The sequence below is a fragment of the Trachemys scripta genome, chromosome 13 (assembly GCF_013100865.1).
Source record: "Trachemys scripta elegans isolate TJP31775 chromosome 13, CAS_Tse_1.0, whole genome shotgun sequence".
In the NCBI taxonomy this organism is placed as follows: Eukaryota; Metazoa; Chordata; order Testudines; family Emydidae; genus Trachemys; species Trachemys scripta.
The window spans coordinates 32,197,981-32,222,917 of record NC_048310.1 but is presented as its reverse complement, the minus strand read 5'-3'; the positions used below and the strand labels follow the sequence as shown (position 1 = coordinate 32,222,917).

Genomic DNA, 24,937 nt, shown 5'->3' with positions numbered 1-24,937 from the left:
CAATTAAGACAATTAAACAAATCCACCACCCTCAAAGAAACTATCTACAGCCAAGTAATGCTGTTTCCTGGAGTATTTTCTGGGGGTGGCAATATACCTATAGGCCAAACTAATATACGTTACAAAAATCAGCTAATTGTCTCCAAAATGTTTTAAAACACTGTACATAAAATCAGAATGAGATAAACCCTCTGATAGATCGGGGTCGCTAAAAAAATTAGTTCAAAACGCTGGTTGCTGGTAGTTATGGGTTGGAAACTCTTTCCAAATCCCCGAGTCTAGTTTCCTCTTTAAAACAAACAAACAATAGGTTGGTTAATGATTTAGCCCGTTTTGAGAACCTTGCGAACCCCCCAGTAGAATCTCAGCGGTTCGAACTGAGCACGGTTTTAGAAACTCTGGTCCCAATCCTGCTCCCCTGGAGGCTGGCAAGGACTTCCATGACTTCAGGATTGGGTCGACTGGGCCTGATCCCGCGTTCCTTTAGCATTCAACACTTGTCCCTGCGATCATGGGGAATGCTGAGTCCGAAAGGATCAGAGCCTATTCCCGGTCCCTTATACAATATAACCCAGGGAGGAGCAATAGCAGGTTTGAAAGGAAGGTTGCGCCTGTTTTTGCCAGCGAATGCATAGAGCAGTGTCCCGTGAAATAACGTAAGTAACTATTGAATAACGTAACGTAAATAGGGTAAAAGTAGTGAATAACGTAATCAAACACATTTCGAGCGAGGGGGGGAAATCCCCAGTGGTGGGTTAGTACTAAATGACTCGATGCAAATAGATGTTGTCTATAGAGCTGAATCGAATGTCTATCTCTGATTCAACAGAATGAGTTGGGGAGCGTGGGATGGGGTTACAGTTTGCTACTGCGCTAACTTTTTCTTCTCGAAGCCTGCTGCTGGGTGATAGTGGCAGGGGTATTAATCGTTGGCAGCGCGTTTAAAGTGCATGTCTAGGCGTGGGTTTCGTTCTGTTCTGCTAACCTGAAATAAATCTGTACAATGGTAAATCTTCGCTTTGTCATTTATTGCACGAGACCGATTCTTCAGTCCTCCCCCGGGTAAGCCTCTGCAGGATTGGGCCCCACGTGTCTGCAGGACGGATCCCTTTAAACGAGAGGGGAGCTGGCGCTCTCAAAAATCAGAAGAGTGAGCAGGGGAAGGAGACATCGCGCAGAGGGTACATTAGACAGTAAAATGCAGCGCTTATTAATAGGAGCTGTCTGGTTTAATGCAAGGATTTTGTTACTGGGCAGCAGCTTTCTTATGAACCCTCAAACAGCTGCAAGAATCGTGTGCAGCCTTTACCCACGAGTAGAACTCTGAGATTTAGGGAAACCCGGGGCTCTGGTGTTTATTTTTGTTACTTTTGTTTGTTTTTATGGTTAAGCTTTTCTCACAATCTATTTAAAGTAGCAGTCGGTGTAATTGCCCTCTCTCACTTCACCCAAACAAGTATTTATTCATAAATATTTGTAAAGCAGGTTTAAAAACAAAACAAACAAAAAAACGAGGGGAGAGAGGGAGTTTTAAGTGCCTGATCATTAATAGTCAAGAACTTGCTTGGACAAATTTATTTTTAAAAATCCTGGCTAGGTACAGGGTAGAGGAATGCAGGGGGACAATAAACCATCTGTCAGTTACAGGTTCATTTCGTGGCTAGAAGTATCATTGAGGGAGAATGATTTATAGTGAATGTGATTTAGAAGATCTCAGCATAGACTTTGTCTTTGTCGGAGCCAAGTAAAAAGAAACAGCTGGCCTGAATTTTTAGCACCCATAATTAATTAAAAGCTTCATTCCTGGGATTTGATGATTCAATAAAGCAAGACCCTTATTCCCCTATGTGATTTCAGTGAATATCTACTCCACTCCAATTCTTTTGGGTCCCAAGATAGGGCAGATTAACGCTCTTTTTCTGTGGGAGAGAGGGCGAAAAATGCCTCAAGATTGCATCTGAGGCACACACAAAAGGTAAATTCAAAACTGCCACTTGTTCTCTGCAAAGGCTCCTTATTCTCCACTATTGATGTATTTGTGCCAGGTTTTAAAGAAACCAGAGGGGGGGATGAGGCATTAACATATTGCTCATTTGGAAAAACAGTCGGTTCTGTTTTTGGTAACACTTGTTCCACTGCCAGCCACAGATGTCCTTACTAATAATCTAAGCAAGTCATATAAAAAGGGGAAAGGGGAGGGGGAGGTCTCTTTGCACTTTCTGTGCTGAATTCGATTCCGCGCTGGAGACTAGGTTGACTCGAGTCTGTTTCTCTAGTGGTTTGTTAATGCAAAGCCGGACGTAAGAAACCTGACTTCTACATCTGCGTAATAACAATAATTAACAGCACAGCGCTCTGTTTGTCAACAGAACCGAGCTGTCTGATTCAATAGCCAAGCTGCCGGCAATCAGCTGATTGAGTTGTGGGATTGGGTGTCTGACGACCATTTACAGCATCTCGTTTGAGCTACTCTACCTTTTTGACCCATGTAAACTCCTTTTTTGCAGCCTATCTTCGATCAAGCCGGTTCTTATGGGGTTCGTGGGTGGTGGTTGTGGTGTTTTTTTTAAACATTCATACTGGCCAGATTTGGGGAGAGGCGGGGAATCAGTTTTAAACAATGATTCCTTTGCTTCCGAAATGAAGGCTAAATTTATTTTCAATCGCCTTTTAAACCTGCTGACCAAGTGCATTTCCTTGCTCTAGAAGAGCTTGGAAGTCGTTCCTAGGCATGACTAGAAAATATTCTGTTTAGATCATCTTACTAGAGGAAGAGAGGGGGTAAAAAAAAAAAAACTCTAAGCCAATTATATCAAAATATGCCTTCCACAGAAAGATGTATGCTGTTACTGTAATCGCTCTCCGAGTAGTATTTGGTATGCTAGATGGCAGGGACATGCTAGATGGTTAATAGAGACAATTGAAAAAGCAGCCATTGCAGGGAAAGCAGTTGGGTGTATGTAAACACGGTACAGTATGCTGCGGATCAGAATTAAGGTTTGTTTTTTTATTTCAACCGTGGGAGGAACCAGCAGAGTGCAGGATAATCCCAGTCTGTCAGTGACTCTCACTGAAAAGCTGAACTTTATTTTGGGGAGGGAAAAGGAACAGTTCAATCCCAACTGACTCTCGGGTGAGGTAGCCTTGGATCTTTTCCAGCCAGGTCCTCTCAGCAAGAATAGATGCATCCTCCATCCCCGGGTTTTGTTATTGTTAAGTTTCCTAATGGACTTAACAAGTGAGTATTTGCTGTGGAAAATAATATGGCGGCTGGGGTCCCATTATTGCTTAGTGTTATTGACCAGGCCTTTCATCGAAAGTACATCTCCGTGCCCAGACCCTTCCTGAAAGCGAACTCCAGGGTTCTCTGGAGGATGAGATCCCACGCCAGGGGGGTACGTCCATTAAAAGGAAAAGGGACATTGCTTTCCACAGGTGTGTGTGGGGGGGAAAGCTCTCTAAGCCCGAGCAGGTGAGTAGCTCCTCTGCTTTGGGCGCTGTGTTCATTTGCAAATATGCTTTAGGATGATGAGGGGCAGGCACACCCCTCCCCCCTTGTAGCGGACAGCTGCCAGATGGGAAAGCCCCTCTCGCTGGAGCCTAGGGCTGTCTGACACACACACACACACACAAAGGGAACGGGTTAGGTGAGTTTCAAAATCAAAGCGAACTTTCTGTTCCCCCTGGATCGGACCTCGAACTAGGCAGCTCCCGCACTTCAGCATCCGGAGCAGTCCTAGGGTCCGCGCTGCATTTCTAGGGGAGTTTCTCCCCCTCCGCTTCCCCCCTCTCCCAAAAGCAGAAAAGGACTCGCAGTGACGCTACTTTACCAACCGCTTTTAACACCTCTAATCTTCCTGGGTTTACCTGCCCATCAGTGCATTCGTTTGTATTTTCTTTAAGGTCTTGGCTAATTCATTTCCTAACGTCCTGCAGCTGAGGACTGGAGAAGTCAGTACACTCGTAGAGGCGCAAGTAGTGCCCCAGTCTCTGGGATGGCTTCACCCACTCCCTCCCCGAGTGGGTGCCTGCCCGTGGGCGAGTGCCCTGTCCTTACACGCGACCTGTGTGCCTGTCCCGGGGCAGCGGGGCCCCTGCCTACAGTGGGGGAGTCGCACGATCCAGCGGACTGGATCCGGCTCCCGTTGGAGCTGATGGGAGTGTTGCCACGGATCGCGGGGAGAGCAGGATCGGGCTCCGAGCGGATCTGTCTCCTTCCGCGGACAGCGGAGTCCTTCCTCTCCAGGCCCCGCACGTGCGCACCCCCAGACCCGCAGCGACCTTCGGCTCCAGCGTGGTTCTGAGTTCCCGCAGGACCAGCAGGGCGCTCCTTGGGGCCAGGGCAACATCCGGCAAAGTTGGGCGAAGTGAAGTCGCTCCTGCTGGAGATCTTGCCTAGCTTAACCTTCTTGCCCCTGGCCTTGCGGTAAAGTTGCGCCGCAGAGGAAGGAACCGACGCCACTGAGAGCGGGAGGAGTGGGGATGGGGAAATCTGGTTTTAATGGGAATTAATTTGAAACCCAAAGTGCGAATCTTTTTGAGTTTACCAGAGAGTTGGCAGCATCTCCGACTTGCTGTTTGACATGCTTTTACCTGGCCAGCAGCGTGTTACTGAAGAGTGCTCTGTGTTCTAGGCGTGTTTCACACGGAACAGCGCTATAAAATACACCATCCACTCGCCTAATCAGCCTGGGTCCTATAGCAGAGTATAAAACCGCATCCCTTCTTCCAGCCAAACGGCTTTTCCCTCACCCTCACCCTTAGCTGGACCCATGGCTCTGGGAGAACATGGGAACGCGCAAGCACAGAGGCAGTAAAGGGAAGCATCTGAGAGCACGATTCCTGGTAGATTATTACCATGTTAACACCCTGTTTCTGCAGGCTAGGGGACGTGTTAACCCCCTTGACTTCCTCACAATAGCCACCAACAGCAGCTCTGACACAACTGCCCCTTCCTCCAGCCCTACCCTAGCCCCAGGAAAGGTCCTCTTGAAAACTGCAACGCCCACTCAGAAACTGGCTTAGGGACCATTCTGCTGGCCACATTTCTGGGCACTCTTAGTTGGGTTGCAATGATGAGATCGCTTTTTCTGCACCATGCCCGCACTAGGAACTGACTGCGTGAACGACTGAAAATGCATGGACTGGTCTCGAATTTTAAAATGTCAGGCTATCGGTATTAGGTTTTATTATTATTTAAAAACCTATTAGCATTTTAAATTTGTTTGTATCCTTGTTGTCAAAGAGACGTGAAGGATTTGGGTGGACCTCTATGCACGTGTTAGATTCACCTGAACTTATAAAGGTAGCACAATTAACGATTACAATGATACAGCATCGTAATGCGATTTAGCTTTGAGGAAAATGCCCTCTGCCAACGGTTGCTTTAATAACACAAGTCGCCACCAAACATCTATCGTATGCCCATTTCATTGCGCCAGTCACCACACTTTGCAGGCGAGGCTCAAGAGTTGCATTATTGTGTCTCTATTATACTGATTCTGTGACAACGCTGAGATTTCCGAGCAAAATCAGAGAGATGCAGGTTGGAGAAAAGGCCAAGCTTTCCTATCAAAGAAATCATCCAGTTTGAGAAATCTGTCAGGGAACCCCCTCAAAATATTGAGTGAACTGCCTTCTATTGACTGTATTTAAATATACATATGTATTTTTTAAAATCACCCTGCAACCAGTCTTGAGAGAACCCTTCTTGTCATTCCCAGTTTCTCATCTACTCTGAGTTTAAACCATTTACTTAAATACTCTGCAGCAAAAAAATAAAACCTCGTCTTAAATATCTGCAGCAAATAGTTAAACCTAATTTGTGTTTATCATAACAAAAATACAGTCAAACTCGTATGCATACAGTATATACATACATTCAAGTATGTGGCTGTATATACCAGCCTTATGCAAATAATCATGTTACCCTGTTTATAAATATCACCGTTATAAAGTAAGATATTTCAAAAGTCATTGGTGGATTTTTAGATATTAACCACTAAACACTGCGCCAACAGTCTGTGAAGAAGTTGAACCTAAATAGGGTATTTCAATTTAAAGAGATCACATAAAAGTAACATCTGAGTTGCAAAATTGAGAGGTCATCTCAACTTGTCAAAATATATGAATGCTGCTTTTCTTTTAAAAGAAAAATGCTCCTTTACTTCCCTTTAATTAGAAAAATAACATTATGCTGAAATTTTAAGACGAGAACAATTACATTTAAGATTTCATACAGGAGAGGGATAAGAGGGAAGCTCAGAATTGTTTTTATTAAATTGACAATCTACAATCATAGTTAAGACTTAACTAGGTAAAAATAGGCGACAAACTGAATAGCTGCAACCTAGAGGAATTGGATTAGTTCCCTTAGGAATTTATACATCAAACGAAAACCCTATTGAGATTGCTAATAGACCTATTCAAAATACGCCTTATTATAAGGAACTTGGTTTTTTAACAAACGAGGTTCCTAAATTTATTCCCAAAGTAGTTTTTCAGAGGTAGAAAGAGCATCTGGGAGAAAGGTGTATAGAGTGACAATTTAAAAAAAAATCCTTCATAAATGACTAAGTACAAAAGATTAATTTTAGGAATGCTTGTTTAACTGTATAACCTGTTGTCTCTAAAGCACCGTTATGTGGGATTATCCACTTTCCTATTCCAATGAGAACTTTGGACGTTTTAACGTGGAGTTCAACAAAATATCATCTCGATCTTTAATAAAAGCGCTCGGAGAGATAAGGTTTTATAAAATACTAAGTGATTTAAAAAAAAAAAAGAAAAAAAGGCAATATGATTCCACGAACTGATGTCACTGTTCTGCAGTTCGTTTACCAGAACTAGCCAAACTTTCGCCTAATTTAAACAAGGCAGGTGAGTTAAATAAATTTGATTTATTCTCAATCTCCTCCCCAACACCCAAAAAGCAGCTCAGTATATTTTTTTCCCCAGTGTAAATAAATGATCCGATTGTGGAATTCAATTGTTTTTTTTAAAAAATCATTTATAATTTATAAAGTGACAAAATAACATACTATTATCCCATGAATATTTGATTATGTACACTTTCAGCTCGAAACAATTTTGACTTTAAACCAGATTATCGACAAAGATGGTATAGCAAGTGAACATTTACTGTATTTTTAAAACATAATATACAAACTACTATTTAATATCCCGTAAAATGTAAATATGCATGAATAAACCTGTTACAGCTAATAAATAGCTCTGACAAAGTTGAAGCGATTACAAAATAATTATCTGGCTTGTAAAAAAAACAAAAAATAATTTAAAAAAGAAATGGGTGTTTCAGTACTCTTCTGTTTAAATGGTACCAGATATATCCCAGTCAAATTAATGTCAATGATAGGTTCGAATACAACTGACACCCAGAAAATCCGATGTGAATAGAGCAAATTTGTTCCTATAGCTTTGTGATGTAACAGTTTTTGAACATTAGAAAATTTGCTCTGGAATAAAACACACTGCTTAGTTAATTGCAAAGGCAGGGAAAGTCAAGATTTGAGAACCTGAAATACCCGTGGGAGGTAGTTTGAAGTGCAGGCTTCAATTAATGTAGAATATCTAATTTGACTATAGATTTCCTTTTTTACTTTGGTTTTAAAGTGATAGAAAAAGAGATTTTTTAAAATGGTTAAAATTGCTGCTTTTTTTTTTTAAATTTACAAAAGAGAGATGACAAAATTCCTAAACTGGTAACAGAGCATTAAACTTTCCTGGTCCAATTTGTATCTAATAAAGCTGAAATCTATCTTCCTTTGTTTTCGAGTCGTATAGTATAGTGGAAGTGTGTATTTGAAGGCTCCTTGATTACGTTTTGAGTATCTCTCTTCCCCCCACCCTTTTTTTTAGCACCAGTTTCAAAGTGGGTAGGTTTGAAATTCAGGACAAGTGTGACCCCTACCTGTGAATGTGGGGAAACATTCCAATCCGACCCTCAACCTCCGTTTATATATGGTAATCTCCGGACAGACAGATTTACAAATCCTATCAATGCTTGCAATATGCAGCGGCGATGAAGCACTAATTTAATCAAATTAACCAAATATATCAATGCAAAATTCGGGGGAGAGGGAATGAATTGAGGGAGGGGGAATCTTTCCCCTAGTGTATATCTTAATGTGTATTCCCCGGCTCTCTTCTTAATAACTCTGCAGCACCTTTGAAATAGTAATAAGGGCTAAATCTGGCATAAAATCGAACTCATTAGCAAAGTTCACCAGCTGATTACTTTGCATAAAACACGACACTGATTGGAAGTAATTAGGTTAAAAGCTGGTACTGTACTTCGATTTGGTGTTTCTATTCTGTATTTTTATATATATCCTTATTTAATCTCTTACTCATAAATACATCTCGTCTTCATTTTATCTCCTATATCATCCTTTCATTCTTTGACTATTTGCCCCCTCAAATTAGCCTAAATTACCACAACAAGTAGGCGCTCTTGTTAAACATTCCCACATTTAGACATCTCTCACTTTGAAAATCAGTTTCAGGTATTTAATGTTCTAAATGAAAACCCACATTTAAACAAACCAGCATTTAAAAAGTTATTTTTGTCACCAGTTATGTATGTATTTTCTCGGTGCAAAAACAAGTGTGTTTGATTCGGTTAAAATCTTCTTTTAATTAAAATATTTGCATTTAACAATAGCGACTGCAGTTTTTTATCTAGAAAGTATAACCTATTTCCTTTATTAATTTATTATACTTTAGCTCACACCCAAGGGGAAAAAATCAATAGGCGGCAAAAAAGTTAAAATAAACGTGTGTGTATATATAATATATATTTATATATATATTTTAAAACTATGAAACAATTCGGGAAAAGACACAAATGTATATATTTATATTACGAAAAAACCAACATTAATGCCTGTACAGGTGTCTTGATTTCATAAGTTACTTCAAAGATACTGTATTATCAATTTAAATACAAAAAGCTACATTAAATATACAGAATAAGATTTAATACAAATCTTTCTCCTTTTGTGTGTAATTTTTGTTTTGTTTTCAGTTGATTAAGACATTTCTGAGTTCTTTTATACTCAGCCATTTCCTATGAACTATAAACTTTTGACTAGGAGTGTGTCTTTGATTTTTTTGTTTGTTTGTTTTTGTTTTGTTTTTCTCTCGATAGTGGAAAAATAACTGCCAAAGCATTAAATAAATTAAAAAAACCAAAGTCCCAAGGGGAGTTATCGGAGAAGAAGCCAATATTAAATGTTGGACATACCTTTCTTCAGTTCGTAAGGTGAGTCTTTGCAAAGATCTACTTGGGATTGGCTTCTGATCATTTTAGTTTCTTTAGCCAAGGTTTCTGCTCTGTTTAAAATAGTCTGGTTTAATCCATTGAAATGGCTGCTGGGGGCTCCGGCGGCCGGGTTGGTGCCAGCGTGGCTGTGAAGGTGCCCAAAGGTGCTATAGTTCGTGTAGCCCGGATAAAACGGAGACGCGTAGTAAAGGGGCCGGGAGAGGACGGCGCTGTTAGGAAAGGGGCACTGGGAGGAGGGGGACCGCGACGGGGAATGCGAGGTGCTGCTCCCGGCCAAGGGAGGGCCCTGGTTCGGCCCCGCTCCCGGAGACACCTCGCTGCTGCTCTCTTTCGATTTGTCCGCGGAGGTGGCGATCTCAGCCAGGGACCAGAGTTTGGGTTTGGCGAGGGCAGCCTGCTGCGACGAGTGGATCACCGACGTGCTGTTGCTGGAGGGGGCGATGGGGTGCAGCTCTCCCGGGTGGGGGGCGGCGGCGGCTGCTGAAGGGGGCCGGTACTGGTGCTGGAGCTCCTCGCCACCCGCCGCCTGCTGCAGGATCCGGCTGGCCGGGCATTGCACCAAGGCCGCAGGGCCGGCCGCTTTGGGGGGGCCCGGCCTCCCCTCCAGCCTCTCCTCCGGAGGCTCTTTACAATCCGAGTCACTCAGGCCGCCCTCGGCCTCCTGGCCCGCCGGGGAGTGGGGCTCCTGCAGCCGCTCGCAGCTCGGGGCTGCCTTCTGCTCTTCTCCTCCTCCTGTGTGCAAAGGGGGAAGAGGAGGGCGACAGAAAGTTTGCGAGGGCTCCTGATCCCGAGCCCAAGTTCCCCCACAAACACACATACACACACGGAGCAGAGGGAGTGAAAGGGGCATCCCCGGGCTGCCATGTCCCTCTGCGCGCACACAACTCCCCGCAGCTGGCAGGTGACATTCCGCCCTGGCCTCTGAGCTGCAGCTCAGTGGGGTTGGGGGGGGGGGGGGGGGGGGAGGCGAAGAGGCCACAAGGCCATGCCCGGCAGAAACACCCGCTGCCCCGCAGCGATCTCCCCTTGTGCCATCGAGGCAGCTGGCCGCAGAGACCGCCACGCCAGAACAATCCCCCCAGGCGCCAGTCCCGCTGGGGTCCTGCCCTGGGATGTGCTCGCCTTCTCCCCAATCCCCCCTACCTGTCTCGGGAGCCTCCGGGTCGCCCTTTTCTTCCAGCTTCTGGGGCTCGTCCTCGTCGTTTTTCTCGAGGTCGATATTCTCCTCTTCTTCCTCGTCCTCGCTCCGGTTCCTGGGGGTCCAGGTCATTTTATTCTCCTTTTTGAGCCGCCGCCGGGCGTTGGCGAACCAGGTGGAGACCTGGGTGAGGGTCATTTTGGTGATGATGGCCAGCATGATCTTCTCGCCCTTGGTGGGGTAGGGGTTCTTGCGGTGCTCGTTCAGCCAGGCCTTCAGGGTGGCGGTGGCATCCCGGGTGGCATTTTTTCGGTAGGCTGGATCTCCATAGGGGTAGGAGCCCAGGGGCGCCGCGTAGGGATGGTACCCCAGGGAACCTGCCATACCTGGTGTGTGGTCGTAGGGTGAGCCCTGGAGAGGGGGTGGAGGGAAGCGGGCAAAGAGCAGACAGTGAAATCGCTAGCAAGGGAGCAGCGCAACTGTCACAACACAACCACCAGTGACACAAGGGCAACAAAATGGGGAAAGAGCCCAAACAATTACTCGCTCCCCCAATTAAAGTTTGGAGAACAGGAAAATCCCACAGGCTGTTCCTAGATTGAGGCAGTCACGCCTGGGCTTCCCCCACTGAGATGTTTCAAACAGAAAGGAAAAATGGCCTAGAACTTTTTGGTGCATGTGTCTCTGTATGCAACAGACACACAAAGGCTACAGAGCACATCTGTTCTATCAAATCTGTACACGTTAGCCCAAAGGGCAGAGCTGCGAAGGGAAGAGACTGTTCTTCATTCATCCACCCCCCCCCCCAGCAAATAGCCAAGTTTCTGACTTGTGAAGAAACGCTAACCTGACAATCCATTTCTGCCCTGACATATTATTGTGTTAAGCAGCAACCAATTGCTTTTCCCACTGTCTAATTGAACATAACCTCTCACACAACCACCACACCAGGACGGGGTTTTTTTCCGCCATGGAGGCACTCGCTTGAAAAGAGAAAGCAGGAAAACTCTGCTAAACTCTGCCGAAACCCGCGCTGGGTGAGTGGAGATGGGCGACTGTTATTTTTCTAAAGGGCTGCAGGGTTTTTCGCTGCAGCCAGAAACCTGTTCTTGGCGAGAAAGGAAAAAAAGCCAAAACCAGACTAACTTGTTTTTCTAAAAAATAAATAAAATAAATACCCCAGATGGGCTCCCAAATAAACAAAAAAATTCTTCTACGCTGAAAATATATTAAACGGGGGCGGGGGAGGAAGCACATGGCCACACCGTACCAATTTTTTTTTTGGTTATTATTAATGCTTCCAAATCGGATTGCAGAGATGGGATTACGGCTTTGCAGTATTTGGGAAGCCTAATGAAGGTTGTGCAGAAGAAACTTACATAGGTTGATCAGCCTGATTCCGAGGCTGGCTCTTGGATTCATTTTATTTTTTTACAATTAAAAAAAAAATGAGGAGCGGTATCACACAGATCATTTAAAAAAAAAAGACATTAGTCAAAGGTTTCCTTTGAATTGGCTGTTTGGTGTGTGCTTCCCCTTGCAAAGCCCGTAATTGAAAACACAATTATTATTCCTCTATTACTTCTTTGCTAGAACCCGGCACCCCACCCTCCACCGAGACACTTTTGATCTAGCAACAGTGTATACAAATACAAACACAAAGTTGCAAGTTGCCTTTCCCCTGGCCTCTGCAGCCCTCCCAAGTAGAACCCAACCCACCCCAGCTCGAGCGAGGGCTGGCTAGCCGGGCTGGGTGCCGAGCATTGTTGCTCTTACCACGTATGAAGTGAAGGCGGCGGCGGCGGCGGCTGCCGGGTCTGTGCCGTACTGGAGATGGGAGTTGTAACCGGGAGAAGGGGCAGTAAAAGCGGTAGATCCGGCATAAGGCGAGAAAGCGGAGCCCGAAGAAGATCGGCCAAGTTCATCGGTCCTGGGTCCCGAAATCACGCTGGTACTGTAAGCCGGACACGAGTAGAGCGCCAAGGAAGCGGAGGGCTGGTACAAGTAACCCTGAGGATACGACATGGCCAAACACATACATATACCCGGGCAGCAAAATAGCCAGGAGCTGCCGCTCGCTTTGATTTTTCTAGGTGACTTTTTTTTTTTCTCAAGCCCTCTTGCCAGGTGGGGCAGCGGGCGGGTTAGCAGCAGCAGCAGCCCAGCACCTTGCTCCTGGTTCTCGGCTGCTGCCGCTGCGGCTCGCTCGGCTCGCTAGCTAGCAGGGCTGCCTTTTTCTTTTCTTTCTTTTTTTTTTTTTTTTTTGCCTTTGGAGCGAGAGGCTTTTTTCGAGATCTGCTTTTGGCTTTGCGAAAGGTCCTGCCAAGATGCTAAGTTGGAAATTGAGGATTCTGACGCCTTCTACGCGGCGCGGGGGAAGCTCCTCCTTCCCGGAGTGTTGTCAGTGGAAGAAATGGCTGGATCCTGCGGGGCTTGCCACAACCAAACCCAACCAGCAGGAGAGCCTCTCTCTCTCTCTCTCTCTCTCTTCCTCTTCTCTCTCGCTCGCTCTTCCCCAGCTCTTAGGCTCAAGTGCGCCGGCCCCTGGCTGGCAATCACATCCAAGCCATTTAAGATCAGCTCCAACTTTCTTCATTTGCTAAATACTGTGTGGAGCCATCACATTTTCCTCTTGATTTATGGCCGGGCTGCACTAGAATGCAAGCCAATCCGTTTATGAAAAAATATATATTTAATAAGATTTATTATCCATTCTCCCCACACACACACGCTCTGCCCCCATTCCCTTCCTCCCTCCCTCTCCTCCCCCCCAGTATATAATTTGATGCGATCCCTTAAAAGGGTGAGGGAAGGTGGGGGTGTGAAATATACTTTCAATTTAAAAACAAAATAAAAATCTATTTTCAACAGGAAAATTATATTTAGCGGCTAGGATGGGAGATTTTATATATATATATATATGGCAACACATTATTTATAGTTTCTCCCACTCCTGGCTGGTGTTTGTGTGTGTGTGTGTAGACACACAATATGTAATATAATCTGATGTATATGTGTCTTCCCCCCACAGTTTAAAAACGCTTTCAGACAAGGAGGCTGTTTGCTCATTTCACCTCTGTGAGAGATCACGCCCCAGAGAAGGTACCTGTTGCAATTTTAAGGGAAATGTGAAATGCTGTCCAGATTTGCAGCCCGAAATGTTGCCCTCGCCTCCCTCCCTCCCTCCATAGATAATAAGGGATCAGGGGATATTTCCAAATAAGATGTTTCTGGGTGGGGGTTGGCGTTTTTTGATGAATCATTAAGCTGTGACTTCTCATTGTAGGAAAATGTAAGCATTTATTTTCTCAGCACCAGTCCCGGGAGGAGGGGAAGAAGGACAGGGGAGGTAAGAGGGGTGGGGGATGAGAGAGGGGTGGCTAGAAAGCCTTCAAAATGAGGGTTTACCAGCGGATCTAGAAGAATAAACCAGGTATTTTCTCTCTCTCTCTCTGAAACTCATAAAAGGGTAGAAGCGAAAGCAGATTAAAACCATATGAAATGGGAGAAATCCCTGCCGATCAGAGGATGTAATCTCTTTTGATTCCATCAGATATATTTCCCAACAGGAACATATCCCGAATTATTCTCTTCTCTCTCCCCCCCCCTCCAGCTAAGGCAAGCCGCTTTCCTTGCAATTTGTGGGCTCTGCCTTTCACCCATTCTTCCCAACAACTCCAGCTAAATACACACACAGACACGTACGGGGAGGGAGGGGGGATGTCAAGTGCTGCTCTTACCTGGATCGCTTTCAAATCGCCTGGTGCCTTTCCAAAATAGGCTGCATTTCAATTATTTACTGGTACATTCTCGTGTTCTAATTACCCTCGGACCTGTTCCGAGGGGGTCGGCTGGAGAATTTTTTGCTTAAAATTAGTCGGCTCCTGGAAGATCCAAAGCGGCTGCGATTGGAGTACGAAATCTCGATTGCCCTTCAATTTAGTAGATGAACAGCAAAAGTTGCTGCCAGCAATAGCCAGATCTCAGTAAACAAACGGCAGACAAAATGCTGAAGTTTAGCAAACGCGTAAAGTTTAATTCACGCCATGTGCTGAGAGAAGTCGTGGATAAGGAAAGTGGAGGTTCACGCGACAGATTTTTACTTCGAAAACCCTGGCTGCTTTAGGGTTGGAAAAAGGAGCAAGGACGGGTGTGTTGTTTTTTTCCATATGTCAACCAAATGTGTTTTCTTTTCTTTCCTTTTGTGTGTGTGTGTGTGTGTGCGCGCGCGTTAAGGGAAGAGATAGCGAAGGTTCCTCTTTATTTATTTGGAAATCTGTTTAGGGTGGGTGGGACAGCGGGACATTGGGCTATGTACCCACTTGTGTTATAGGGGGAGCTGGTAGCGACCCCTATGTTGAGGTTATCTAGAGCTCTCGATGAGAACCCTCTTGTCAATGTCTTAGACCATAGGTATGCTTACATGCGGTGCGCGTTTAGAAGCGATAATGCGCGCCCCCAAACAAGCACCCGTTCTTCCAGCAGCAGAGATGTCAGATTGCTTCATGCTCTGCCATACAATGCCTCCCTCCCCCATTTCAAACTAAATGGGATTGACAGAATGTGTCACCAGCAAAAGGTTTCAAGCCCCAGCAGATCCCGCTGAAGTCCCGAAGGGAACATGTCTTTCCCCCAGTTTGTTTTCTTGTGGTGATTAACTCTCTCTGCCGAAGAGAGGGAGACGGGGTGGGGGGTTTGACAATCTCTTCCTTCCAGCAAGTCTGGCAAAGGATTCAGATCTCCAGGGGTTTTTCTCATTGATTACCTCTCTCTGATCGCTGCTGCTGCTAATGCTCTTTATGAGTTATAAGAAAGTGATTTCTTCACCGAGAAGGGGCCTTTATAGATTCTAGGACTGGAAGGGACCTGGAGAGGTCATCGAGTCCAGTCCCCTGCCCGCATGGCAGGACCAAATACTGTCTAGACCATCCCTGATAGACATTTATCTATCTTTAACACGTGTGGCGTTTTGAAAACTGCTCAAATAAAAACGTGATTAACCAAGAGTATTTTCCAGAGAAGGGAACAATGAAATGAACATATGTGGCTGCAACATTTTAGGGTAGGGACTTGCTTTCAGCACAGGGAACATCCTCATGAACAGGTTATTAGGAGATTAAAAATATTTTTTTTTTGCTATGGTTGCATTATAGTTTCACTGCAGCTCTGAAAATCCTAGTAGTTCTCCTCCGCCGTGCCTCCCTCAAACAACACCGGACCATCAACTTTTGTGTGCGTGTGCTCGTGACAATGGCACATATACAGAAATTCACACCATTGCCACAAGAAAAAGGAAGTCCCCTCCGCTTGCGTTTCATCTCCCGTCCTCGCTCTGTGCATTCCTACAGCTAAATACCTCTCTGTAAAGAACAATATTTTCTGTTTAAATGAATGCCTTTGAAAAGCTCTGGGTCAAAGGCTGCAAACACGATCTGGCGTGCAGAAGTTTCAAGTGATTTGCAGAAGCGCTGAAAATGTAATCACCCCTTTTTACACCCTACAGTCCTACACGAACAACGACTGGGGACGCAATTACTGCAGCTGGTGCGAACATAGATGAAAGGACAGTGAGAGGGAGAGAAAGGGAAGAGGATAAAGAAGGAGTAAAAAGAAGGTATAAAAAGAGAACGTAAAAATAAGGAAGAAAAAGAGGAGAGAGAAAAACGAGGACAGAGGAAAAGTAGAAAGGGGAAGAAAAAAGGACAGGAGAAAATATGACAGGAGAAAGCAGGGTTCTTCTCTGTGTCTGCGTTGGTCCAGCGGCACCACGAGGGAGGACTACATTTCCCAAGCGCCCCTGTTCCCAGAAGTCCCGCCCTTCCCCAGTCTCAATTGCTGGTTGGTTACTGGCTTCGGTTTCCTCTTTTCCGTCGCCCTCTCATTGGGCCTCCAGGCTGTCACTCTCATTGGCAAGCGGAGCGCGGCGTGGTTGCCGGGGAGTCCGGAAGCGGGGCGGGCAGGAGGGGGCATGCAGGCGCTAAGGGCCAATAGAGACCTGCCCGGCCGCCCGTTTCCGCTGCGGGGCCGCGGCGTCGGCGCTCCCAGCCACCCTGGCCGAGAGGTGAGGAGCCGGGGTTCCTCCCCCGGAGCTGGGCGCCTCCTGGGGCGGGGCTCGTTCGGCTGTGCCCGCCGGCCCCCGGGCTATGGGGTCCAGCTGGGGCGGGGCGGGGCGGGCGGTGGCCCGGCCCCGGGGCATCCCCGCGGGCAGCGGCCCCTTGGCTGTCACCCCTGCATGGGCTAGGGGGCGCCGCCGGGGAGCGGGCGTTGCCCCGGCAGGGGGATGGAGGGAGCTGCCTGTGAATTCCCTGGGGACCGGCCCAGGAGCCTGGACTTCGGTTGTCCCTTCGGGGCAGCAGCCCCAGTGCCTTGCCCCGGGGCGCTGGCCATTGTTAGAGCTAATCCGGGCTCCGGAGGCTCTTTTCCGTCCCCGCGGTGAAGGGTGGGCAAGTGGATCTTGTACTTAGGCTGGTAAAATTGCACGAGAATTTTGCAAAACTGATGTAGTGGGTTTTTTAAATCCCGCCTCCAATGGTACTGGGGCAGGGAAGGGATCAGTAGCCATCCCCTTGGGATTGGCAGCCAGTCCTGGGCTAAACATAGCTTCTGAGAGGGGGAAAAAGCCCTGTTTCCCCTTGTGGTTCTTTTTATTATTAACTAATAACTTAAACCCCCATCTATTAAAGCTGCCACATTTTTATGCGGACAATCAAAGTACGTCTGTGTTTTGGAGGATTTAAGTCACATCTGTTGTCCTTTTTTGTGCCTGTGCAAAATGTTCTAGTATTTAGGAGCAAATAAACGAGGCACCTATTTGGGTTATATTTTTGTAATAATTCATGCAATTATAAAGAATGACTTATTGAAATCCTGGTTAGATTGAATGCATCTCCTGGAATCTCTCAATCATAATGCTGAGAAGACTGATATCTCTTCTATTCTATATATATGATTAATATATAATGGGGCTTTAGCTTGGTTTTTTTTCTTTTTTTTTTTTGTCTTGTTCCTTCTTTTTTTTTTTAATTAAGCTGAGCTGTGCATGGTTTCCTTTTTAAACATTCATGCGGGTTTTGCCTGTGGTAACCATGAAGGTTTGTTAAAACCAGGTTCATACACATTCTTACATACTCAATCCACACAGGTGTGCACTTTGATCAGTTTTCAGCTGCACAATGTCACTGGTATTTGTCACTGGGTTAATTTTAGCTATTGCTCTAAAGTGCTCTATTCCCCCCCCACACCCCCCTGGAAAGAGCTTCTGTCATAATCCTCTGACAATACCCCTTGTTCAATGAGTAAGATATCATCTGGTAAAGTTTTATATGTTTAACAATCAGTTTATATGTCAGTAGAATGAGTAACCATTCTTCCTTGCCAATTTATTTGTAGAGAGAAGCAGAAGTTTTAACTGCCTTCTTTCCTGTGTATCTGACTTTTTTTGAGGAGGAGGTAAGGTTAATGTCATGTAAAATTATCCTCTTAATTTTTGACATTTTGTTAAAGTAACATTCCCCCCTCTCCCCCCGAATTGTACCGAGTTTATGCCCAATTTCATGTACTGCAATACCAGGGTTGATTAATGAAATGTAGCAAGAGAGGGCTTATGCCATCATGAACGTGTCTATCAAACAGACATCCTCACTACATTATTCCACTATTATATTCTTGCAGTTTTAAAAGAACTGGAGATAATTCTTCAAGATATTGGAACATTTAGTTTATGGTTCTATTGCTGTGGTTGTCACCTTCACTTATTGTCAAATTTGAGACTCATTTCTTAAGGATGTCTCTATTTTCTGCTTTATTTGCACATTGATAGCTCTACTGAATTACTAGTCACTTTCCTATGATAGAAGTATATTCAAATGGGAAAGCCTAAGATTCATCTGCTTTACAGGACTGTTCAGCTCGTTGATTCAAGGGAAATAAGAAGTTGATTCTAAGGCTATTCTTGTTGCTTTAACAGTTATATTAACAAACATTGGATTAACTTTTCCCTTAACAGCCGTGATGGTGCATATGCTTCCTCTTCATGCATTTATTGTAATTAATAGCTTTTGAATTTATGGGTCTGTTATCTTGATGCTTTTTATTTTACGTCAGCAAAGCTATTTTAATGCAATTTTATTTCTTTAAAATCTTGTAGCTTTTACCTTATACTTTTCTGATACCTTCTGTTGTATTAGCATTTAAATCTTAGTTAATGATGGGTAGGATTTACGGGCTTAGTCTGCACCCTTCATTTTATTGAAATTGAGAATTTAAAACTACCTGTATAGATAATCAAAACTGTTTTTTTTGTGTGTGTGTGTGTGTGTGTGTGTGTGACATGTGGTCTGAGGGACTGAGGCTGCAAACCTTTATAAATGATTCTTGCTTCTTTCGTAGTCCCCTTGACTCCAATGGGATTATTGACATGAGTGAGGGTTTGGAAGATCAGACCTGAAATGACTGCATAGAATTTTATGACACAAATGTAGCAACAGTTGAATCTACATATTAGTTTCTATACCATGATTTCATTTGGCTAACTTCATTTAAAATGTGCAACCATATGGTGCACTGCATAAAGTAGTAAATAAAACAAAGTTTATGAATGTGTAATGAGAACTAGCTGTGGTTTTTCTAGAGTGGGGGAAAAACATTTTGAAATGAGCAGTAAACCGCATACTTCAGAACCATAGCACTAATAGTTTATAAATACAAATGATGTACTCTGGTGACATTTTTGGTATATGAAGGTAAAAAGTGTGAATCTTGGATGATATATGTCTTAACTGACTTACTCTAATAGTTACTTTCAGTTTTAACTTTAAAATCCAACACTCCTATTTCTATTAGTCTTTAAAGATTTAATCATTCTTGAGTGCGTGCTTTGTGTGTGTGTGTGAAGAGAGAGTGAGCTAAAACTAGCGCGAGGAAAGGCAACAGATTGGTTCTGTCATATGATTTTGTTGGGTTTTTTTGAGTGTACTTAAAAGATTATGATTGATAAAGCTGTCTTGCCAAAGAATGCCGACACAGGTGTTCATCATTATCTTAATTAAGATCCTGAGAAAATGTCATCTTTTGGCATGAATTATGAAAGGAGATGTAATTTAGATTTTTTTTTTTTTTTTTTTAGGGGTGGGGGAAGAGGAAAACTCAATGTTTATAAAATATTTTATGATATTTCTATACCAGATTATTTGACTTTAGGTGTTCATTGACTAACTACAAAATAAAATCTTGATGTGCAAATTGCTACTGGGAGTATATAACTATAGAACATCAAAGGGAGAGAAGGCTTTTTTACAAGCATATTTGTTTATCAAATCTAAACTTCAAAATTTAACAAGCAAGAAAATACTAGAAAATTTATTTCTCTGGGTGAGAGAGGATAAGGGAGGAAAAAATGGCTTAGCATGTTTAAAAATAATAAAAAAAAGTATTGGGACTTCCAGATAATATCCCTCCCTTTTATTTAAAAAAAAAAAAAAGAAAGAAAAGAAAAAAAAAAAGTAGGTTTGCTGTGATTTTAAAATTTTTATTTAAAAAAATAGGCATGATGAGGGGGCGGGCAGGGTCAGAGAAAAACCTATCATTCTAACTTTCAAAATTCCATGGAAATGTAATTGATTAGTGCAGAAAAGTGGGAAATTATGTTCTGCTACTTTAAATCAATATGTTATTAGTTGAGCGATAACCAAAATAATGCACCAAAAACATTGGCAGAAGTTGCAGCAGAAAAAGTAAAGTGTGCTTACTCACAAGTAGCTTTTCCTCACGTGAGTAGCTCTGTTGACTTCCTAAGGATAACTTACATGAGTAAGGCTTGCAGAATCTGTACTTAAGGCTGAAACTATCTGTGCTAAATGGTTTGTTATACATAAGGGTTCTGTAGGATGTGTCCCTAACTCCTTCAATATTATTCTTCCTGAATTGATTTGGTCTGAAAATCCACTTGTTAACTCACTCTGTTGGTCATAATCATGGAGATTTAAGAGTCAATTCATAGATACGTAAATGGAAGCCCTGACCAGTTTCTGCCTGTCTCATGCCTAACCTCCAATACCTTATGTAGTTCAGAATGTCTTTTTTTTTTTTCACATCAGCAATATTTTATATATCAACTTTTTGTCTCAGAAAAAAATATGGTGATATAAATTTTAGTAACCTTTAATTAACTCCTCCTATAAGCTCTAATTTTACAGTGTACAGGACAAAACCATATATTTATTTTAAATGCTTTGAGCATATTCTTCTTTATTTGGGGGCTAAAATTGCATTCATATAACTAGAAATATCTTGATATTGTGGGTGAACTTGGAACTTTATTTGTTTTCTTGTATATTCACATAGCACCATTTATGTTAATTATCTGCTTAAATTTGTTGGCTTCAGCTAGACAAAGTTAATATGTCTTGAGAGATTATTTTCCTTTCCATATATGCATTTAACTCCTGCTGAGTTCAGTGCATGTATGGAATGAACTTCCCCTAATGGTAAGGTTAAACATAAGTGAAAGTTTTTGACTTTCTCAGTAAATAGATTTCTGCATTTAGACTGAGACCCTAATCTAATATCAGTTCAGTTCGCATTTTGAAAGAGGATGTACAATGCTGTTTGCTAGTGTTTGTACCAAAATTCAAAGGACAGCTGAGCACCTGTGACTCCTGTTGACTCTAATGACTTCTATCTGGAGTCACAAGTACTCAGTATCTCTCAGGATTGAGCCAAATTTTCTCTGCAACTATACCCATACGGTTCAACTGGCATCACTGAGGGTTCATGGGTGTAATTGAGGGCAGAATCTGGTCCTGTGTGTGTGTGATAGTCTGATTTAAAGAATTTGATTTTAATAACAATGTAATGTTCAAAAAGTGGTTGTATTTTACTTTTATCGTGATTTTCTTTCAAATTTATCTACCTTATTTTATTGAAATGTAATAGTGAGTACCTGTTTGTGTGGAAGGTCAACTACTGTATATCTCTTGCCTAGAAATTTCAGGGAGACATCATTAGTTTCAAACACAAAGAACTCTTTTTAACAGCTGTTAATTCCTTATTTTTTAACACTGACTTATTTCTAGTTTATAATCTGTAATGTGACTAGTGCAAACGTAGCCAATAGACAGTCATCAATTCTTGCAGTTGTTTCCTGCACGTTAACTATAATCTGTGTGTTCATCTGATATCTTCATTTGTTGCTATAATAATACTTGTCTTACAAAGAAAAGCTAGCTAAGTGAGTCATATCAAGCTGACTATAACAGATCCAGGTATGAATTTCTCTTTTCTGCATAAAAAGATTACAGCTGATGATTCTCACTTCTTCTGCCCCTCTTCCTCCTCCCCACCCCCAGCAGTTAATTTTCTTCCTGGGTTTCTCTTTCTCATAACTGCAATATTCAGCTTCTCCCATTGCTAAGCATGTAACTTCTACAGTGTTCATGGGCATTCCTGTCACAGATAGTGAATCCTGAGATTACTTCTGAAGTATTCTCTCTTGGCATCTACAAAACTCATCTCTGTACTTCATGACGTATTCTTTATAGACTACCGCATAGTGCAGTATTTGGGTATTCTGTTTTCAGTTACACTGTGTTAATTTCCCGAGATCTTCTTTCATATCCTATAACAAAGTAGCAAGATCCAGATTGCCATGTGCTGGGATATAACAGCTACAGAAATGGCAGCTACTGTAAAGCCAAGAACTAACATTTTAGCTAGCACAATAAATAAAATGAGTTGTGACTCTTGCCGTATTGGAGTTGCACTAAATAATGCTACAGTGCTGTTCATGACTGGTTTCAATGGATAATATGCAGCTATAAAACCTGTGTGAAGTTTTTATTAAGAATACTCTGTCATTCTTAAAAAAAAAAAAAAAAAAAAAAAAAAAAAAGTGCCTAGCACTTCTTTATAATAATAACTGTGCAGGAATGACTTCATTTATGCCGACTTCCTGTTTGTTACAGGGAAGAACCTTCTTTATCTCTCTGAGATGCTGTTTACTTTAGATAACTTGTGAGTCTCTTTGGAAGGAGACAGCTCAGTCAGTTTGAGATTTTGAAACTTACTTGTTTTTTCTTATCTGCTTTTCAATGGATAGCTCAACAACTAGCTCAATTTAAATTATTTAAAGCAAGAAGTTCAGACACTTCGTGGTATAGCTTGTTCCATTAGCTCTTTCATTAAACCTTACCCACCAGTAGACCAGGTATTCAATAATATGGGATTGCAAAACTATCTAGGAGTTTCTGAATTGACTGTTTTGGGAGACATCTATGAGAGGCTGTTGAGTAGCTAACTGGGGACTGTGCATTCTATTTCTGGCTCCGCCATTGACACATCACGTGACTTTGAATTGGTCCCTTAATCTCTTTACCTCAGTGTTATCCATAAAGAATGTTGTGAAGTTCTTTACAATCTTCAAATTCGAGTTGCTACCATACAGAAATGCATATTATTTGTTAGACCACCTCTTTTTACTGAGCAAATGCTATAATTTTGGCTAATACTGATGCAGGAATCAAGCAAGGTGTAATTCCAAGACTCAAAGTATATGAATACAAGTTTAACACCAAAATAGGTGATGTGATTTAGCCCCTACCCCCATATGCACCACATGTATATTGTGCTGTTTAACAGAGGATGCTCAATCCTATATATGTAGGTATATATAGTGGTATCTGACACAGTGCATCTTTGGATGTGAAAGCAAACCAAATAAATGGAAAATAGGTGAAGAGACTGGAATATGCATGGTTTGCATACATGTGTTGTATTACCAAGGGAAATAACATTATTTTAATTGGCAACAAGATTACCCTTTTCCCCTCCCACTCCCTCAAAAAAATCTGTTCTCCAGCTTGGTAGAGGGCAGACAGGAGTAAAAGCAGCAAGATCCCCAACAAGAAAGTTGACTCCAGCAGTCCATCCTACCAAGGGTGTCTGAATATAGGAAGAGGCCCCACACAAAGCCAGAATGCGTGCTTGCCTTGCGGCTGTCTTTAATCCTATTAAATCTCATTAAAAATGATGGTAAGTGTTTTGTTTTGTACACATAATATTCACATAAATAAGATTTGTCCATCACACTGGTACTTTTAGCTATTTTTTGCTATTGGTGCTGGGTTACCTCTCACTTTCATATAATGCAAAGTAAATTAATATCTTCTGATGCAGAAAGTTTGAGTTGATTGGGGTTTGCATTAATAGTGATGTGTAGAGGAGGTAACTTTTATTTTTGGTAAGTTAACAACTTCATTTTTCTTTTTCAGACAAGCAAAGTGAGACTGATCTGAGGAAGACTGAAGAATGGAGAAACTGTTTTGGAGGGAGCTAGTTAAGCCATATATGTTCCAGAGATGTTTTCTTCTTCACTCCCATTACCTGAGAGATTTCATAAGATTCAGTAGGTAGGATACTGCTAACATGACCATTTTTTTTTTTTTTTTTTAGACCTCTTTTACTACTTAACTGTGATAGTAGTGTACTATCAGTAATATTCCCGGAGCAGCTGAGGTTGCATTTAAAATGTTTATTTGTACTAATATCCATGATGTCTGAAAATTAGAATTACAAGTAAACTAAATAGATGAAGAATTTGGGTGGTGAAGGAAAAATTAATCTGTAAATAAAACTGCTGTTTTTTCTTCTAGATCTTCCATCAGTGATATTTCCTCCCTGTGCCAAGGGGGGATACGAAGAAGAAAATGATCACAGGATTCAAAAGATGGAGATAATTCTTCTTCCCTATGAAATGACTTCATTTTTCCTCTCTCTGTCCCCATGCAATCCCAGGCCTTTGTAATATCTTAAGATCTTGTCCTGCAGAGAACAGTATCAGTGGTGCTGGCCCATGGAAGCCCTATAAACATCCCAGGCTATGCAGCACCATACACTGCTCTCTCTCGAGGGTTTATGTAATGCCAAGCATTATGCAACTTCCTGTGACCTCTCCCTTTCCAAGGATAGAACCTTTGAACCTTTCCAACTGTAGCTTCTGGGAATCTGTACAGGGCAAAATACTGTAAAATGTATTTTAGGGAAGAATCCTGCATTGTCGGAGAGATGCGAGTGGGTGACCTAATAATGACAAAAACAACAAGGAGACCGGTGGCACCAAATAAGACTGTTAGTCTTTAAGGTGCCACCGGACTCCTTGTTGTTTTTGTGGATACAGACTATAACACGGCTACCCTCTGATACCTAATAATGACAGTAATTAGTATTTAGTTTTTGTTTAGCCAAATGCTATCGTTTTGGTTTGAGAGAAATGTCAATAAAAATGCTCACAAATAAGAATCCGGTAACGTTAACATGGTTAAAATGAATTATGTGCTAATAAGCCCTATTCGTGGTGATTCTCCTGACCACCTTAGTGAATTAGTTTCTTAATCTTTAGACTCCAAAGCAAAATTTGCCTTGAGCAAGTGGGAATTCTGTCTGGGCAAGGTTTCTGTTTGCTGCAACTAATCTCCAATGCCTCCATTAACATCCACATAAGT

The 24,937-nt window shown here is 42.7% G+C and overlaps 1 protein-coding gene across 12 annotated transcripts in view; it reads right to left on the bottom strand.

Annotated features, from left to right (window-relative positions):
• Nucleotides 1-14,433, bottom strand: part of IRX5 (iroquois homeobox 5) — a 41,186-nt gene extending 26,753 nt beyond the window's left edge. For 7 of the 12 annotated variants that reach the window (XM_034788941.1, XM_034788948.1, XM_034788939.1 and 4 more), the window contains exons 1-3: nucleotides 14,183-14,433; nucleotides 12,219-13,095; nucleotides 9,266-10,853 (exon numbers count right to left, since the gene is read on the bottom strand). In XM_034788941.1, the coding sequence (XP_034644832.1) occupies nucleotides 9,266-10,853; nucleotides 12,219-12,479 (1,849 nt within the window). In that variant the 5' untranslated portion in view covers nucleotides 12,480-13,095; nucleotides 14,183-14,433. Of the gene's footprint in view, nucleotides 1-636; nucleotides 4,462-8,833; nucleotides 10,854-12,218; nucleotides 13,096-14,182 lie in introns of those variants that run through there. The other 5 variants (XM_034788944.1, XR_004648069.1, XM_034788938.1 and 2 more) reach the window with 5 other exon arrangements.
• Between the last annotated feature and the right edge of the window lie 10,504 nt (nucleotides 14,434-24,937).